We start from the raw sequence: 18,224 nt of genomic DNA on the forward strand, positions 1-18,224 counted from the left end.
CGGGAAGCCGCGGAGCCCGAACTTGCTGCTGGACCTGCGGAGACCCCAGCATCGGCGCCCGGGCCCCCCCGCCTCTGCAGAAGAGTCCGCGCCGCCGCCGCCGCCGCCGCCGCCCCCGCCGGCCGCCGCCCCGAGAGTCCCGGAGCCGCCGCGCAGGCCCGCCGCCGCGGCCACCAGGCGCGCCCAGTCGCACGTGGCGGACCCGCCCCCTGGGCCGGCCGTGCCCTGGACTCCGCGGGCCCAGGTTCTCCGGTCCTCCGCCCCGGCCCCGTGGGCGCGATGAGCTTCCTGAGCCGGCAGCAGCCGCCGCCGCCCCTCCGCGCCGGGGCCTCGTGCACCTTGCGCCAGAAGCTGATCTTCTCGCCCAGCAGCGACTGTGAGGAGGAGGAGGAGGAAGAGGAGGAGGAAGGCAGTGGCCACAGCACCGGGGAGGACTCGGCCTTTCAGGAGCCTGACTCGCCGCTACCGCCCGCGCGGAGCCCCACAGAGCCCGGGCCCGAGCGCCGCCGCTCACCCGGCCCGGCCCCCGGCAGCCCCGGAGAGCTGGAGGAGGACATGCTGCTGCGGGGCGCCTGCCCAGGCGCGGACGCGGCGGGCGGCGGGGCCGAGGGCGACTCGTGGGAGGAAGAGGGCTTCGGCTCCTCGTCGCCGGTCAAGTCTCCTGCAGCCGCTTACTTTCTGGGCAGCTCGTTCTCGCCTGTGCGCTGCGGCGGCCCGGGGGATGCGTCCCCGCGGGGCTGCGGAGCGCGCGGGGCTGGCGAGGGCCCCTGCTCGCCGCTGCCCGACCACCCGGGCACCCCGCCCCACAAGACCTTCCGCAAGCTGCGGCTCTTCGACACGCCGCACACCCCCAAGGTGAGAGGACGCAGCTGCTGGGGCGCCCCGAGCCCGCGCCGGCCTAGCCTTTTAAAAAGGCAGTGGCGCCGGGAGCCGAGCGCGGCGCTGCCCGCGTTCGGTTACATAACCGCCGGGCCGCACCCGCGCTCGCTCTTCTGCGCCGCAACAAAAAAGTTGGCAGCCTCTCTTTTGGGCCCTGCCCAGAAGTTGTCCGTTAAGATTATGTAACTGAACAATGGGCCTCGTCTGGAACTTCATCTTTCAAGAGGGCTGATCGGCGCAGTCCAGGTGGCTGACGATTTAACGCCCGCCGAGTCGGGGCCTCCCCGAGCGTGGCAGCGGGGAGTGTGGCACCGATAACGTGGTTTGGAATGATGCTCGAGTGGTCCTGGCCCGACCACCTGACACTCCTGAGCGCCGCAGCCATCAGGTGGCTTTTAAACGCGGTGTTCTGTCCTGTAATTTGGGCGGCGCACGCAGGAGTTCGGTTAAAAAAAAAAAAATTCATGCGCTTATCGTTTCGTATCAGGTGGCCTTATGGGGGAAAGTTTGAGATACGGAGGGAGACTGCGCTTCGACTTGGGAGAAAAGGCTGGCCTTCAAGCATTTACAGTCTTAAAAAGATTCGTAAATAACTAAGGGGTAGCGTTTAAGCCTCTTTCCGGACAGAATATTTATTGGGTAAGCGTTTGTTTACACCCTTGGGTTTGCAGTTCCCAAATTTGGTCAGCCTAAGTGTCAGGATTAGGAACGTCCAACTGTTAAAAACCAGCATTGGTGTTGTTGCCTGGACCCTCAGGCTTTCATATACCGTTAATAAGGTATCTTAAAGAAGTAGGTGTTCAGCACCTGTTTGCTGAATGGCTAGTGAGTAAGCAGATGACCACTTCTAGAACTTTAGAAGTAACACAAGATTTTAAAACGGACACTTCCCGAAATTAAGACAGGTGCCACATTTATAAGATTAATGCAGGAAATGCACCTTTTTAAGTGAGTCAGTTTCAGTACCGTTACTAGTCATAAACCTCAGGAAGATGTGTGCTTTTGTGCTCTACTGTTTGCTAGCCGACTTCACGGCAAGATCCCTCTGGAAGTGAGGGGAGGAGTCCTACGGAGGAGGCTTTCAAAGCCCTACTTGGATGGGGGAGGGGAGCTTTTATGGGGCTCCCCGACTGCTTTCCACTTTTAGATGTATTGAAAGGCTTTGTTAACTTTTATCCTCTAGAATGAACTTAATTTTAGTCTGCATTTATATTCTTTTTAGGGTTAGAGACCTTATTTTACTTGGCCTTTTCGGAAAAGGTGGTTAGTATCCAGCTTCAGGCTCCTAAGTTAACCACTGTTTATTTTGCTTGAAAGATAACAAAGGCTTGTGTGTTGCTTTGACCTACACATTCAGGCTCGCGAAAGCCTTGTTGAAAGTTAGGTTGAGAAGGCCAGCTATAGCACTTGGATCCTAAACATTTTTTTCCCCCTCCTAGAGTTTGCTCTCCAAAGCTCGAGGAATCGATTCCAGTTCTGTCAAACTCCGAGGTGGTTCTCTATTCATGGATACAGAAAAGTCAGGAAAAAGGGAATTTGACATACGACAGACTCCTCAAGTGAATATTAATCCTTTTACTCCAGATTCTGTGTTACTTCATTCCTCAGGACAGTGTCGTAGAAGAAAGAGAACGTACTGGAATGAGTAAGTTATTTATTATTCAACAGTGTGGTTCCCCAACCACCCAAGATTGGTTTGGTATACTTATTAAAGTTTAGTTTCAACTGAATGACATGGAAGTTTATGCACTGAGAATTTTCTCCATTATTAGCAGTTCTCAGTAATCACCTGTGGAAAAGAGTGGTATGGGAAAGGAAGGAATAAAGAGCCTAGATAGTAGGAAATCTGCTGGTGTCAAAATGAGACAGGCAGAGAAGGTTAATTTCCAAAGGCTTTTTATATGTGTGGTGGTGTTGGTGTATCTAAGCAAGAACAACATTTCCATCAGTTGAGCTGTATCTTGTCATTACAAAATTAAATGCTTTCTTTTCTGTTTTCATTCATTAAATTTTCATTTTGTTATATACCTGTCAGACAAAGTTTTGGATCTCTAGTTGATGTATCTGTCAGATATGTTGATGGAAAAAATAATATTTTTCAGTTCCTGTGGTGAAGACATGGAAGCCAGTGATTATGAGTTTGAAGATGAAACAAGACCTGCTAAAGTAAATAGATTTTGATTTTATTGTTTTTGAAATTTGATTTTCTACGTCTTAACAAGCTACCACATATACATGTTAAATAAGCCACATATGCAAGCTACCATATATGTATGTTAAAACATAAGGTATAATTTTTAGGGAGGGGTCAAGATGGTGGAATAGGAGGATGCGGAATTTGTCACTCCTCACAAGTTCATCAAAAACACATCTACAAATGGAACAATTCCCACAGAGCACCTGCAAAACATAAGATATAATTTAAAAATTTCACACATAGTGCTATCACCATAGTGAAAAAATCATTTTCATACCTTTGTATTATATATATATATATATATATATGGATACACTTTTTATTACAGAGAATTACAATTACTGAAAGCAATATGAAGTCACGGTATACAACAGAATTTCATGAGCTAGAGAAGATTGGCTCTGGAGAATTTGGTTCTGTGTTTAAATGTGTGAAGAGGCTGGATGGATGCATTTATGCCATAAAGCGATCAAAAAAGCCATTGGCTGGCTCTGTTGATGAGTATGTATTAAAGATTTTGTCTTCTTCTCTTTCGTTCAGTATGATGTTACAAATGTTAAGGTTTTAGGTGGTCAGTCATTGAATTTAATTCTCTAACGTTTGAGAAGTTGTAATGATTTAATCAGATCCATTTCATTTTGTGCCATTAGTTCTTATTGGACTTGGAAGAATAATATAAGGGGTCTGATCTTGGAGCCTAACTTAAATTTCTTATTTCTAGTAGCATCCATGAATTCATAGTAAAGTGGAGTTTCATCTTTTCTGAATTCTAGGGCCAGCTAGCTTCTTTCTTTCTAACATTCTTTAATGGAAGTCTTTGGAAAAATCTGGTACAGAGTTTTAACTCCCTCTCTTTCAAGCAAGTTGTCCTTCAGCATAATGATAGATCCAGAAGTCAAGATTCTTTTATGAACTTTCAGATAAATTAACTCATTTCAGGCTTGAATAAAAATGATTTACCATTCTCTTAATCTCAAACTTCTAGGCAGAACGCTTTGAGAGAAGTATATGCTCATGCAGTGCTTGGACAACATTCTCATGTAGTTCGATATTTCTCTGCATGGGCAGAAGATGACCATATGCTTATACAGAATGAATATTGTAATGGTGAGTAATATAATGGTTCCCTTGTAAACTCATAAGCTCAAGAAAATGAACACCAAGGAGATACTTCTTTTTATCTAAAGTCTTGCTCTAATTCTATATATCTTTTATCTCTTGTAAATTCAAAGATCGGAAGCCTGATCTTTGAATTTCAACATGAATTTCAAGTGCAAGTAATTCTTGCGTGGAAGTTAGTATTGAAAACCTTGTTCTTGCGTGCATATTATTTGTATGCCTGTTACTCATATTAAACTGATTTTCTTGAGAGGACAGCAGCCTTGCCATATATATTTTGGTATCCCCAGCACTTCGCATAGTGTGTGTGGGGGATATAGTAGTTAATAATCCAGGCTCCCTGCATCTAGCCTTCCCTTTCCATTTCATTTTATGTGCTGCTAAAACTGATATTGGTTACTCATAAAATGACAGTGACTCAAAAAAAAAAAAAATGACAGTGACTCTCCATTGATATAAATTTAGCCATTTGTTGAATCTTGCTCCCCCTTCCATCTATCCAACCTAGTTTACCACTAGAATCCACTGAGATGTTTCTGTAAAGTAAGAGTTATGCTCTTTTAGTTCCCTAGTTGTGCCTCCGTCCCTCCTTCCCCCGCTAAAACAAGCATTTATAGAGGTTTAACTTTGGACCTTTGTATAGCTTTGAATTTCATCAGGTCCTTCAGCAATCAACGTGTGTCCTTCCTTTTTTATTAAAGCTTTACCAGAGTCCCGGCCTCACTTCTGATTCTTACAGACAGCTGTTATTAAATACCTAAATCTTTATGTATGATGGATTTTTATTTCTATATATCTTCAGTGAATATTAGAGAATTTAGAATTTAATGAACAGTCAAGTAGCAGAGATTATTTTTGTTGATTCTCATTTTTTCTTAAGACCAGCCATTTCATAGCTTGTGAATAAGTGTTATAGGTAGTAGATTCAGGTTTTCTGTATTTGAAAACAAAACAGAAGTAAAAGACTCATTTCTCATACCTGACTTCTCATTGAGTTGTCATTTCAATCTCCACCCTTGAAAGAGTAAGTGCTCAGTGTACAGCATTGCTGCTATTTTGTTTCACACATCTCTTGAAATGTTTCTCTTCATACCATCAAAACATTTTTGAAGCTATCGCCCATGGCCTTGTGTTTCTTAACCTCCATTTTTTAGTAACTGCATTTAATAATAGTACAGCTTTACCATAATACCTTCTCCCCTCCATATTTGCTAGATGCCGTCTCCTTTTAGTTTCTATCTGCCTCTCACCTTGTTGGATGTGCCTGGCTCTCAAGTATTTCAGCCACAGTCCAGATACATGGTTGTGTCATTCAGATGATTTTGAGAAAACTCTTGGGCCTGGGAGTTGGGAGGGAATGAGCCATCTTGCTAACCCTCTCAGATTACAGAGACCTTGTCCTGTAATAAAGTTAGATTATAAAATAATCTTTTGAAATAGTTTATTATTTTGGAGCATTGTAAAACACTTAAGGAATATGGGTCTTTAAAAAACAAATAGACCTCTGTAAAATAGGACTGCCTCTTTGTATGGTTGTTTATTTTGCTTAGATGAAAGACAGTGAGGCTATCTAGATACATTTGTGAGTTCTTCTTTTGTTTCCCTTTTCCACCATTCTCTCCACATAAACCCTTGAATGTCCTAATAGGCCTGGTCTTTAGATCCTTTTCTACAGTTTCACAGGGAAGGATTCTGTTATCATTCATTTGTTGTGTTGATTAACTGATATCCTTTATCTTAACTGAATTTCCTTATTGTCTCAAACATCGTTTGCATTTTGAGCCTTTTTTCTTGGTTTGGTGATAGACTGAATTTCTACTCTTGATAAACAGGTGTAGAAAAATGTTGATAGATAGGGGAGGAGAACCTGAAAGATCAATAGTTTGCTTTTCTCACCTCTTGCCCTTTCAGCAACAAGATAGAAGGAACTGGCCTAGCTGTAGCTGCTAGACCCACTAAAAAGCAGCCATGTTATTTCTTGGTAAACTTGATCTAGGACTCCAAGCTCACCTGTCTGACAGGCTTCTTGACTTGCTCCCTCCTAGACCCCTCTTCTTCCTGCAGTTCAAGATTTGTTCAAGTTAAGTTCAGAAAACATACTTAATCCTAAGCTCTCCAGGTGTGTGATTTATTTATTTTTTTTAAACACATTTGACGTTTTGTTATTCAGTCTTGTTCAAATTATAGGACCTCCTTTTCTGAGTAGTATATCATTGACCTAGATTTTATTACCTTGGTTCTGATTTTATTATTCCCAACTAAGCTTTAAACGGAAGTGGTTTATTTATTTATTTATTTATTACAATAACTCCTCGTTTCCTCTGAGACAGAATATAAACAAAGTTTTTAAGTATAAACTTAAAGTTTTTTAAAGTATAAACAAATTAGCTAATTGGTTTGACTGATTCTATAAAAGTAGGTTATGTTCTTATTCATAGTAAGGGTAGTATAAATTAAAACGATACTAAGATACTGTTTTTTACTTACAAAATTTTTAGACTCTGTTGTTAAGTGTGTGGGAAAACAGGTATTCTCACACATTAAACATGGGAGTATGAATTGGTACAGCCTTCTCTAAGGGGCACTCTGTGTGTGTGTGTTATTGCCCCAGATTTATCTTCCAAATCCCCAGATTTACATAAGCTTATGCTAGCAGAATTTAAGTATTAGCCATTTTGAAATCAGAAACTGAGTGTACTGTTATTTTATGTGAGCTTTCAGAGGCAATCAGATCTTGGCACTGATGGTGTGAATACCAACTCTAAGCTCTTTTGCCGGATAAACAGAAATGGCCCTCTCAGCTACAGAAATGTATTCTATATGTAATAAAACACTGTTTCCCACACACACTATGCATGTGTATATTACATTGTACATACCCTTTGACCCAGCAGTTTGTTTGTAGGAGATATACTAAATATGTGTGAAATGACCAATGTACGAAGTTATTCCTGAGACCACAGTGTGTAGTATTAAAGGCTTGGAAATTATTTCTAAATGTCCATCAATTAGGGGATTGGTTAGTGTATTACCATTCAATTATACAGTGGAATTCTGTAGACACAAGAAAGAAAGGGGTAGTTTTGTATATTGGTAGAGAATGATCTTCAAGATAATGAAAATATGTTTTCGCTTGTGTAAAGAGGAGTTGAAAAGAATACGTAAGAAACTGATAACATTGATTTACTCTGGGAAAGAGAACCAGGTGCATTGCTGAAGTATGTATTCATAAGACAGAGACTTTACATTGTACTTTGTACCCATGTGAGTGTATTACCTACTGAAAGAATAAATAAAATTTGGATTTCACAAACAGGTTGAAGAGAATAGGTCCTATATAAAATGTCACTTTCTTGGTTGTGTGTGGTCATACAGTAAAGATGGAAGAAAAATAATATTTCAGGAAGAAGAAGATTCTAATTTTTCTTGTGTTTGTTAGGTGGAAGTTTAGCTGATGCCATAAGTGAAAACTACAGAAGCATGAGTTACTTTACAGAAGCAGAGTTGAAGGATCTCCTTTTGCAAGTTGGCCGGGGCTTGAGGTATATTCATTCAATGTCTTTGGTTCACATGGATATAAAACCTAGTAAGTATTATAGATCCTCTGACCTGTGTTCTTTAGGGTTATAGAGAATAAATGACTTCATTAAAATAATATGGGAACATAAACATCTTACTTTGTTTTTTCATTGTTAGTTTTAAAAGATTTTTGATCCACTTATTAGTATTGTTTTATTTCCCATCACCTCTTCCCTTGTTATCCCAAATTTGAAATAACAAACTCACTTTTACTAAAAGTTAAAAATGTGCTGCATCTTATGGGAACCATGTAGTCTCGGAGTGGGACTTTAGGGAGACTAAAAGAACCTGTGTTTAAAGCCCGTCTCTTGTACTAGGCTATAGACCCATAATTTTAAATTAATGCTGGTGCCACTAACATGGTTATTAGAATAAAATGATAAATTTGAAAACATAGGTGCTACAAACCTGGAGGTATTTCTAGTCTGTAAAAGAAATAATAAAATTGTCACTGTATGACCCAGAAAACAAAATGATAGATGTATTGTGATTATAAATGTATTTAAAATGTTGCAGATAAATAAGCACTGGAGAGTTTAGGAACATAGTGGTTTTATTTTTTTTCTCTTTACCATTAGATCATTTTCAGCTAAAAATTGATTTTTATATATAAATGGCTCTAGTAGATCGACCATACTATGGCTCAGACCAACCTCATAGTATTCTTTCAAAGGCTTATGAGGTTTCAAACTGAAGATGCAGTGGTACGAATCAAGGTGTAGGCCTACGTAATTTTATGTTAAACTGAAACAAAATTGTATTACAGAAGTAGTAATTAGTACATTGTAGAATATTTTAAAATATAGACAAGCTGGACAAAAAAAAAAGTAAATCCCCATTCTTCTATTAATCTTTGGAACTACAGTTATAATATCAGTGCTACTAACAGGGTTATTAGAATAAACTGAGCTGTGAAGATGCTTTGAAAACTTATGTGCTGTACAAACATGGTGGTATTTCTAGCCTGTAAAATGCCATCAAAATGTTACTGTTTTATTCAGAAAACAAAATGGTACATGCGTTTAGATTGTCTTGCATTAAAAAAAGTATGCAGGGCTTTCCTGGTGGCACAGCGGTTGAGAGTCCGCCTGCCGATGCAGGGGACACGGGTTCGCGCCCCGGTCCGGGAAGATCCCACATGCCGCGGAGCGCCTAGGCCTCTGAGCCATGGCCGCTGAGCCTGCGCATCCAGAGCCTGCGCTCCGCAACGGGAGAGGCCACAATAGTGAGAGGCCCACGTACTGCAAAAAAAAAAAAAAAAGTATGCAGGTGAATCCTACACTAACATTTTAGTGCAAATTCCTCTCATTTAATCAAAAATAACATCATAATGTACATACTGTTTTATAACTTTTTTTTTTTTTTTTGGCGGTACGCGGGCCTCTCACTGTTGTGGCCCCTCCCGTTGCGGAGCACAGGCTCTGGACGTGCAGGCTCAGCGGCCATGGCTCACGGGCCCAGCCGCTCCGCGGCATGTGGGATCTTCCCGGACTGGGGCACGAACCCGTGTCCCCTGCATCGGCAGGCGGACTCTCAACCACTGCGCCACCAGGGAAGCCCCATAACTTTTTTTTTTTTTTAAGACAACTGTCTCTACCTTTCCATTTCAGTAAATTTTAATCTCATCTAGTAGCCAGATCATACTAAAATTTTTCCTAGTTGACCAAAGTCCTTAACAGTTGATTCGTCCAAACTCATTTCCATTTTAGGACCATGCATTACACCAGGTTAAATCCATTTTTCTTTTTTAGGTTTTACCCTTCCCCTACTTAAATAATAAAAATAATACAGACCTTGTCTTGCAAGATATCCTTTCTTCTGGGTTTGACTGGTTGCTTCCTAGCTTATTCCTTTCTCTATCCTATAAATTAGAAGTTATAACTAAAAGGTTGATGGATTTAAGTTAAACATTGTAGGCTAGGTGTTTTTAAGTTGAATTTAATGAGGTGGTTTTTTTTTTCTTTTTTAATCTATGGAAATATGTGTGATTCACGGGAATTTAAATCATTTTGCACAACTTAGTTATATGAATTATGTGAAGAATTTTTGTACATTAACTTGCTAAAATGTTTATTTTCCAAAAGGAAAAACTATATTTGAACTGATGGCAGTTAACGTGGATCAGTAAGGTTTGCCCATACTCACTCATAGCTTGTATTAAATGTCAGACAAACATAGTGGATTCTTATATTACGAGTACAAAAGTTGAAAATATTAAGGTTTGTGAAGTTTTAAATTTACAAATACCACCATAAAATAAGTTGTCCTGTAAGTAAAGCAAAATTGGAAAGATGACTCTAGTAAATGTAACATTTATAACTTCTATACTATATTGATAAAACTACTAAAATAAAATCTGCCACTAAAACTTACGTTAATCATGAGCTTACCTGAATTAGAAAAAAAAAAATGTGTACAGCAGAAATAATGAACCACAGAACCTCATTGGGGTGTAGATGCTGTATGGTCAGCCAAACTCAATAGCTACATGACTTATTCTTTTCACACCAGCCTTGTAGCATTAGATTAAAATTTGTTCTTTGGCAGCATCACAAATTAGTATGTTAATTGCCTTTTGTATTATTTCTAAGTAATTAAAACTGCTGAAGATCAGTGTGTAGGTGACAAGGGTCTAATGCAATGGTTTCCAAGTGTTCAAGGACCAGTGCTAGGCCAGAAAATATATTCCTAGAAAATATAGTCCCAGTTCTTATCCCCTGAGATTTTCATTCTCACTGAGTTTGGGGTAGAACACATAAGAATCTATATATTTAAAAGCTTTCTGGTTGATTCTGTTATATGACTTGTTTGTGAACTTTGGTTTCTGTTAACTGTTAGTATGGCTAACCTCAATAACTGTTTGACAGGTAATATTTTCATATCTCGAACTTCAATCCCAAATGCTGCCTCTGAAGAAGGAGATGAAGATGACTGGGTGTCCAACAAAGTTATGTTTAAAATAGGTAAGAAAGAAAAATAATCAGATTATTTCCTCAAAATAAAGAGGGAGAGGCTGGTTTGTTTTAATTCTTGACTGTATTTTTTTCAATACTTCTAGGTGACCTTGGGCATGTAACAAGAATCTCTAGTCCACAAGTTGAAGAGGGTGATAGCCGTTTTCTTGCAAATGAAGTTTTGCAGGAGGTAGTTTTTCTCCTTTAAGCCATTTGCTTTGTAACACTTAACCAGTTGCTAGAAAACTATAAATGCAGATGTACTGAAATTTTATGCTAATAACTTGTAGAAAGGTAATACAAAATAGAAAGTGTAAACTGTTAGCTGTGGACGTATTTAATCTAGCGAAAGTCAGTAAAGGCAAAGATTTATCATATTCAGCAGTGGTGGAGTTGCAGTAAGAGAGAAATTTCCATACACTACTGGTGGAACTTTAAAATGGCATTGCCTTTTTGGGGATCAAAGTGTTAGTATTGGGACTTCCCTGGCAGTCCAGTGGTTAAGACTTCGCCTTCCAATGCAGGGGGTGTGGGTTCGATCCATTGTCAAGGAGCTAAGATCCCACATGCCTCGTGGCAAAACGTAAAACAGCAGCAATATTGTAACAAATTCAGTAAAGACTTTATAAATTGTCCACATCAAAAAAATCTTAAAAAAAAAAAGTTAGTATCTTTCAACATTTTAAAATCATGTACCCTTTGACCCAAAATTTCCATTTCTATGAGTCTCTCCTTCAGAGATAGTCATATACAAGTAAATTGAGAATGATGTAAATATGTGTTTAGCAGTAAGGGAATGATTAAGTAAATTATGGCACATAGTTAATACTGCTATTTCAAAAAGAGTGTTGCAAAATATTTCTTAATAAGAGTTTTGAATGAAAATAGAACAAGTAGAACAAATGAAGTGTATGATTCCATTGTTCTTTTTATATGTATATTTGTGTTTTATATGTATATGTGTATTTCTGACTTGTTGATGTATGTATGTTTTGTATTTTCATATGAATGCCCCCAGGGGGATAGGAGTTTCTTCTGAGAGTTGAGTTGGGCTAGTGATAAAGAAGAGGCCTTTTAGAAGTGCCTAAATACTTTTAGAAATGTATTTACTTTCCCACCCCAGAGTGTATATTATTTTATTATTAAAAAAAATAATTATCTCCCCAAATTTAGCTTGTTCTCTGAATAGGTCCTAAACTTAAATGTGGCATTGGACATTTTAATTTTGTTTTATTTCTCACCCAAATCATCATTGAGGTGTAATCTTACTTTATTTTGGCCATTTTTATATTCCCTTTTCTTTTTTTTTTTTTTTTTTTTTAATTTTACAGAACTACACTCATCTACCAAAGGCGGATATCTTTGCCCTTGCCCTCACAGTGGTATGTGCTGCTGGTGCTGAACCTCTTCCCAGAAATGGAGACCAATGGCATGAAATCAGACAGGGTAGATTACCTCGGATTCCACAAGTGCTTTCCCAAGAATTTACAGAGTTGCTAAAAGTGAGCATTTTATGTATGAGGCAATTTATTGACATGACTCAATATTTTATTAAATTGCATGCCTTTACATTAATTTTACTTCTCTTTTTAAGGTTATGATTCATCCAGATCCAGAGAGAAGACCTTCAGCAATGGCATTGGTAAAGCATTCAGTATTGCTGTCTGCTTCTAGGAAGAGTGCAGAACAATTACGAATAGAACTGAATGCTGAAAAGTTCAAAAATTCACTTTTGCAGAAGTAAGTGATGGAGTTTTTATTTGTTTTGTTTTTACTTTCTCATTTTTATTCTCAAATTTTAATGAGAGATGATTTAGGCTTTCCATCAGTGAGGAATATAGTGGCTTGACATGTTATACGGTTAAAGATTGGGGATTTCTGCTTTACATTGGTATTTGACCTATAAATTTGTGTTGTTTCTAAAGTTTGAAATTATGGACTTAAAAATTTTTTAAACTTGCATATATTTGCAGTGGTGATAATCCCCAAGCCCCAAATTGTCACAAAAACTAAAATGAGCAGGTATCAGTTTTTTCCCTCCACACTCTCAACATAAACTAACATTTTCCTTGAAACGTTCTATTCTACTTATTTATATGAAAGGATGAAGTAAATGTCGATTAGGTTAGTAGATGATTCTCATATTTGCTCTGAATGACCTTTGACATTATTGAAAACTGGTTGGAATGATCATTCTAATTCATTTGCTTTATTGCTGCCGTTTTGATTCTAACCTAATAAAACTGACTTGAAATATTTAAAGGTTCCTTTGCCATTAGTTTGATAGCCATCATAGTTCATATAAAGAGGAAGTAGAATTTTCCTTTTGTCTGTATTATGTAAAGAGATCTTCACAATACTGTATTTTTTCTTTCCTCAGTTGCATGAGTAATGATATCATGCAAAGATCTCCCAACTGTTAATGTAGTTTGTATTTGGCCTCTTAGGATCCCTTCCTAGGATTAATACAGTAGGTGAAAAGTCTTGTTTCCTATTTTTACGTTCTTAGAGAACTCAAGAAAGCCCAGATGGCAAAAGCTGCGGCTGAGGAAAGAGCACTCTTCACTGACCGGATGGCCACAAGGTCCACCACCCAGAGTAATAGAACATCTCGACTTATTGGAAAGAAAATGAACCGCTCTGTCAGCCTTACCATATACTGAACTACTCATTCCCCACCCCCCAAAAAAAATGTGACAAGAGGAAGCTAGGTTGAAATCACTGCTAGAATCCAGTTTGCAATTACTTTCTCAATCGGTGTCAGTAGTTTTACTGAAATATGTTTTAGGACTTTTATTTGTGAATTACAGTTGAAAGCTGTATTTTGACCAGTGCTATATCAGGCTTTTGTCTAGTTTTACCAGTCTGTCTTCTGTAGGATGTCAGTCACTGTTGGATGTTACACCAGCCTTTCCAGGGTTAACCACTGTGGTGGTGTGCTGCTTATAGTTAGCTGTTGCATTGTAATAAAAGGTATCTGTCTCTGTAGTGACTTGTAAAAAAGGACTCAAGGGCTTTATTACATACCTATTCTCCCTTTGAAAAGGGAAATGCTAAGAGACCCAGTACTCCTCAGCCTTCAATGTACCTGTGTGTCAATCTTATATTTCTTTTTTTTAAATTGTGAATTATACTTGTATATCCCACTGGGAGCACTTTGTAGGCATTGCATGCACCATGGAATGATGATTCTGTGGAAGTACTGCCTTGTGAATTTGCTGCTATTTTAGTTGTGTCTTTGCTGTAAAATTGTAGCATTAAACAATCATCGTTGTTAATAGGCTTTCTTTTTAAAACAATTATGTGAAATATATAGCTGCTCTTGATGAAAAGCAGCTATTTGCCTTTTTTTTTTCTTTGAACTTTGAAGCTAGTGCATTGGAGAAATGCACCTCCCCCCCCTTTGGAATGCTGTATTAATGTAGTATAATTATTACTGGTTTTGTACTTTTTCCTGATAATGCCCTTCCCTGACTCTTTTTAAAAAATGTTTCCTCCCTCCACCCAAGTTTTGTACTTGATTATATTGTTAGTCTGTTTTTTAAATGTTTTGCCTGGTTTCTTTTCAATATTTGTGTATATAAACTAATCTTGGTGATACTGTACATAGCTATTTGAAATGCCAGAATGACTTCTGACTGTCCCAAGCTTATCACAAAATATGTTTTATGTGTGATTAGCCATTTGACTAATAATACTGGCTAACAGATGTTGCAAAAAAATAGAATCTGTCTATTGTTTGTTTTTCTATTTTGGTTTAAAACATGTTTGCACTAGTCTGTTTGACTTGTGTTTTATTAACATTGATTGGCATATTAAAAGTCACTCTGAGCTTACTTTAATTGTCTAAATCTTTGTGATGCCTGTTTTCTACTATTTTATCTCCATTATCACTACATTTTAAAATGTAGAGTATAATGCATATGAAATACTAAAAGCAGAGGGCACATTTTTGACAGAATATGAAACACTGATTATTTAATGATGAGCTTTAGTCTACATTAGTTACATTTTGAGATTTAACAAAAATTTACCCATTAACCCTCAATGTTTTTTGTCATAAATAATATCTTTACATCACATTGCATATTATGCATTTGATCTGCTAGAAATGTATAATGTGGTTTAAGATAGCTTTAGATTATTAAGTGAATATAATGGATAGGACTCAACTTTTTAATTTGAACTGAGTCACAGAAGAGTTTTGAAGTGGAGAGGGTTTTAACTCACTAAACTGGCCTGGATTTTAGAATTGAGAGTGCAAGTTTAAGTGATTAACAGTGCTAATTCTATGTGACATCTTTTTCTGACATAGATTAGAACCAGAGAGTAAGCAGTGAAGGCCTTTTAGCAGGTAAAAATGAACATTGCAAGATCCTTGGGCTTTTTGATCATGGGTACATCATTTCTCTTGATTAGGGTCTATTTCTTTCTGCTATAAACATTTCTAACAAGCTTGATTATTTTAGCTTTTAAGCCCACGGCATGTTAAAAAGTACAATTTAGAGGCACTAGAGGAGTTGGTGCAGATAAATTAGATAGATATAAAAGCTGACAGGTATGGAAGACAGAAAAAGCTGCATAGGCTGGAGCAGGTAATACATTTCAGCCACTGAGGAAAAAGCTATAAGAAATATAATAATTGGTGTTTGTGAGCCATCACTAAGTCGTTAAGGTGCATTTTTCTAGTGCACTAGCTTCAAAGAAAAATATCAGGTGTTTTTCATCAAGATTTGCAGTAAGTTTTTCACATTGTTTAAGAGTAGTAGATTGAGTAGGAAAAAAATCTGATTTTCAAAGAGGGAATTCTGAGGCTCTCTGAAAACTGATCATGAGAATTGGGCTCATATTCAATACAGTGTACTTAGGTTAAGTGCCTTATATGTACTAACTGGTAGACCAAAGAAAGAGTGTCCACTAGGGACTTGGGATAAAATAGAGGAGATTCATGTAAACACAAAGCGACAATAAAATGTGGTAAGTGCTATGTTGGAGGGATGGCTCAAAGGACAATTTATGTACCTACACCTTGGGAAGAAGCTGGTGGCAGGTTAGAGAATGGATCATGGGAATTAGGTTTAGATTGGCTTTAAGGCCATTGTACTAAATCAGTGTAAAAGTAAGGAGGGCCTGAACTAGGAGGTCTATGCATGGAAACAAGGGGATAGGATTTCATTGGATGGGCACACTGCACATTGAACAGGTTTTGTTTGTTTTTATAATGGAATAAGAACTTGTTAGCATAAGGTCAGAATTGGGAGAATCAGCTGCAAGTGCTAATATGGAAGCATTGAAGAATTTCCCAGAAAGATTAAAATGCAGAGGCCTGTTATTGTTTGAGACAGATATTTAACACTGATAAAATTACTTTTTTGGAAAGCTAACTTAAGTGAGGAAGAAAGTTTTAAAATATTGATTATGCAGTTGAGTAGGAGGAATCCCATACTGCAGTTGACTACAAATTGAAACTGTTGCCTTACCTTTATCTTGCCAAGAATCCAAGGCAATCCCCTTTAATTAATGAACTAATGTCTTTTGAAGAGCCGATTCTTAAGCTTTGATTTTTTTACTCTGTTCCAGAGGGCAAGAAATGGTATTTTAAAAATTGGTAACAGCTGGTTTTGGGTAATGCTTTAGGCTTTCTCCTAATTCTGAAGCAGCAGCATCCTGACATTAGTTTTTCTTCCTCCCCCGTTCATATCCACAAAGCATCTCACTGACTTTAGCCAACAGATCAAAGTTGTTGCGTCCTTATGGTATTTTTATTTGTGAAATTATTAAAGGCCAGTTAAAGCAATCAACAAACAGGATGGATCAAAAGAAATTTTGGAAGTGTTTTGGATGCTGTGAAAATCATAATTGAAGCTTGGAACTAGGAATTTGGAGGAAACTGCCTCAGTATTTTGAAGGCATTTGTTTAACTGTAAAAAGCATCACTGAAACTGATTGACATTGCGGAGTGAGTAGATCTAGACATTTCTCCTGAAAACCTGGTTGTACTGTTAGACATTTCTCAAGCTCAGCAAAGTAGATTTTTATATAAATGCGAGAGTAAGACATCATTGAAACTGTCCCTCTCCCAACATTTAACTTTCAAAAACTTTGAGAGGCTTTCATCTGAACATCATTGAACTTTTTTTTTCTTTGTGGCAGATAACCCTAATTTTCAATGCAGTTCAAAGGTCTCTGGAGTAAGGAAAAATATCTGTGTATGCTCTAGGAAGAGTTACCAGGAAAAGATGACATGTTCTGTCCAAACTTCGTTAAACTAAGAGCCTAAGAAACCTCAGCCAGTCCAGCCCATGAAGAAAAATGCCTCAAAGAAACATTTATATTATAATTCATATTGTTTAGTTTTATGTGGTTAATAAATATTTTGAAGAGCATATTCTTTGTTTTGAGTTTTGACATTCTTGAGGTATGAAATGAGTTTCTAGGCCTGGAATTCCAGTTTATGGCTACCAATCCATTACACCAATGGGAAATGCAGGTTCAGTGTACAATGATTCCATTTAGGTTGATTATCTAGGAGAGGAGTTACCTTTCCACAGATTAGCATATGGAGGCTCAGGTGAGTTCAGTAACTTAGGAACTCAATTTGGTAAGTAGGAAAACCGGAATTTCAACTCAGATCTCATAGCAAAGAATCATGCTTTTTCCAGACACATGAAAGTTGAGGGCAACACTAATTAAAGGGCAGAGTGAGTCAGCAAAGGAGAACAGGAAGGAACAGTATGGAAATTAGGAAAACTGGGAAGACTCTGGTATCAGGGAGACCAAGAGAGAAGTTTGAAGGAGAAACTGGTTAACTGTGACTGTATGCAGAAAAGATCAAGAAATGACTCAAAGCTCCATGAAAGCATCTGAAGTTCACTAGATCTTCGGCAAGCAGTGTCAATGGAGGGGGAACAAAAGACAGATTACAGTGAGTTGGGTGTAAATGGGAGATGGGCAAGTTGAGACAGCAAGTATAAATTATTTTTAAGAAAAGTGGCTGAAAAAGCAGGGCAAGAGAGGAGAAGGCCATACAGCTGGAGAGGAATCTTTGGGTCTTGTGCTATCATTTATTGATCACCTATTATGTGCTAAATGTTTTCCATACATAATGTCATTAATCCTTATAAGAATTCTACACAAAAATCCCCATTATACACATGATATTTAGAGTGGTAAAACAAATTTCCCAGATGATATAGGTACAAAGATTCAGTTTTCAAACCTAAAGTGTTTGGCTGTACTAGTAGCCCAATTCATAGCAAGTCCTTTGAGCCTGGAGCAGAGGAAGAATGAGTGTGGATGAGACAAGTTTGGAAGTGTTTGGGGGAATGCAGGAAGTGGGGGAGGGGAATCCAGTCTGAGGCCTCATCGAATCCTGTGAACTGGAAGTGCCTGTGCGCACATGTACACACGTGCGAGGAATGCTGCCCTACCCCACTGCATTCTTTCCTTCTAAATGAGAGAAATACATAGAGAGTATACTATATAACCATTTAGAG

General features: G+C 38.5%; 1 protein-coding gene across 2 annotated transcripts; it reads left to right on the top strand.

Annotated features, from left to right (window-relative positions):
* Nucleotides 1-14,564, top strand: WEE1 (WEE1 G2 checkpoint kinase). Of its 2 annotated transcripts, none has more exons than XM_032641517.1 (11): nucleotides 1-855; nucleotides 2,319-2,524; nucleotides 2,982-3,045; nucleotides 3,405-3,577; nucleotides 4,062-4,183; nucleotides 7,635-7,781; nucleotides 10,642-10,737; nucleotides 10,833-10,918; nucleotides 12,060-12,230; nucleotides 12,323-12,468; nucleotides 13,238-14,564. In XM_032641517.1, the coding sequence occupies exons 1-11, from the start codon at nucleotides 280-282 to the stop codon at nucleotides 13,389-13,391; spliced, it is 1,941 nt and encodes a 646-aa protein (XP_032497408.1). In that variant the 5' UTR covers nucleotides 1-279; the 3' UTR covers nucleotides 13,392-14,564. The 2 variants fall into 2 exon arrangements, with proteins under 2 accessions (XP_032497408.1, XP_032497409.1); XM_032641518.1 differs by lacking the exon at nucleotides 1-855 and adding an exon at nucleotides 896-1,518.
* The last annotated feature ends 3,660 nt before the right edge of the window (nucleotides 14,565-18,224 follow it).

The sequence above is a fragment of the Phocoena sinus genome, chromosome 8 (genome assembly GCF_008692025.1).
Source record: "Phocoena sinus isolate mPhoSin1 chromosome 8, mPhoSin1.pri, whole genome shotgun sequence".
Taxonomy (NCBI): domain Eukaryota; kingdom Metazoa; phylum Chordata; class Mammalia; order Artiodactyla; family Phocoenidae; genus Phocoena; species Phocoena sinus.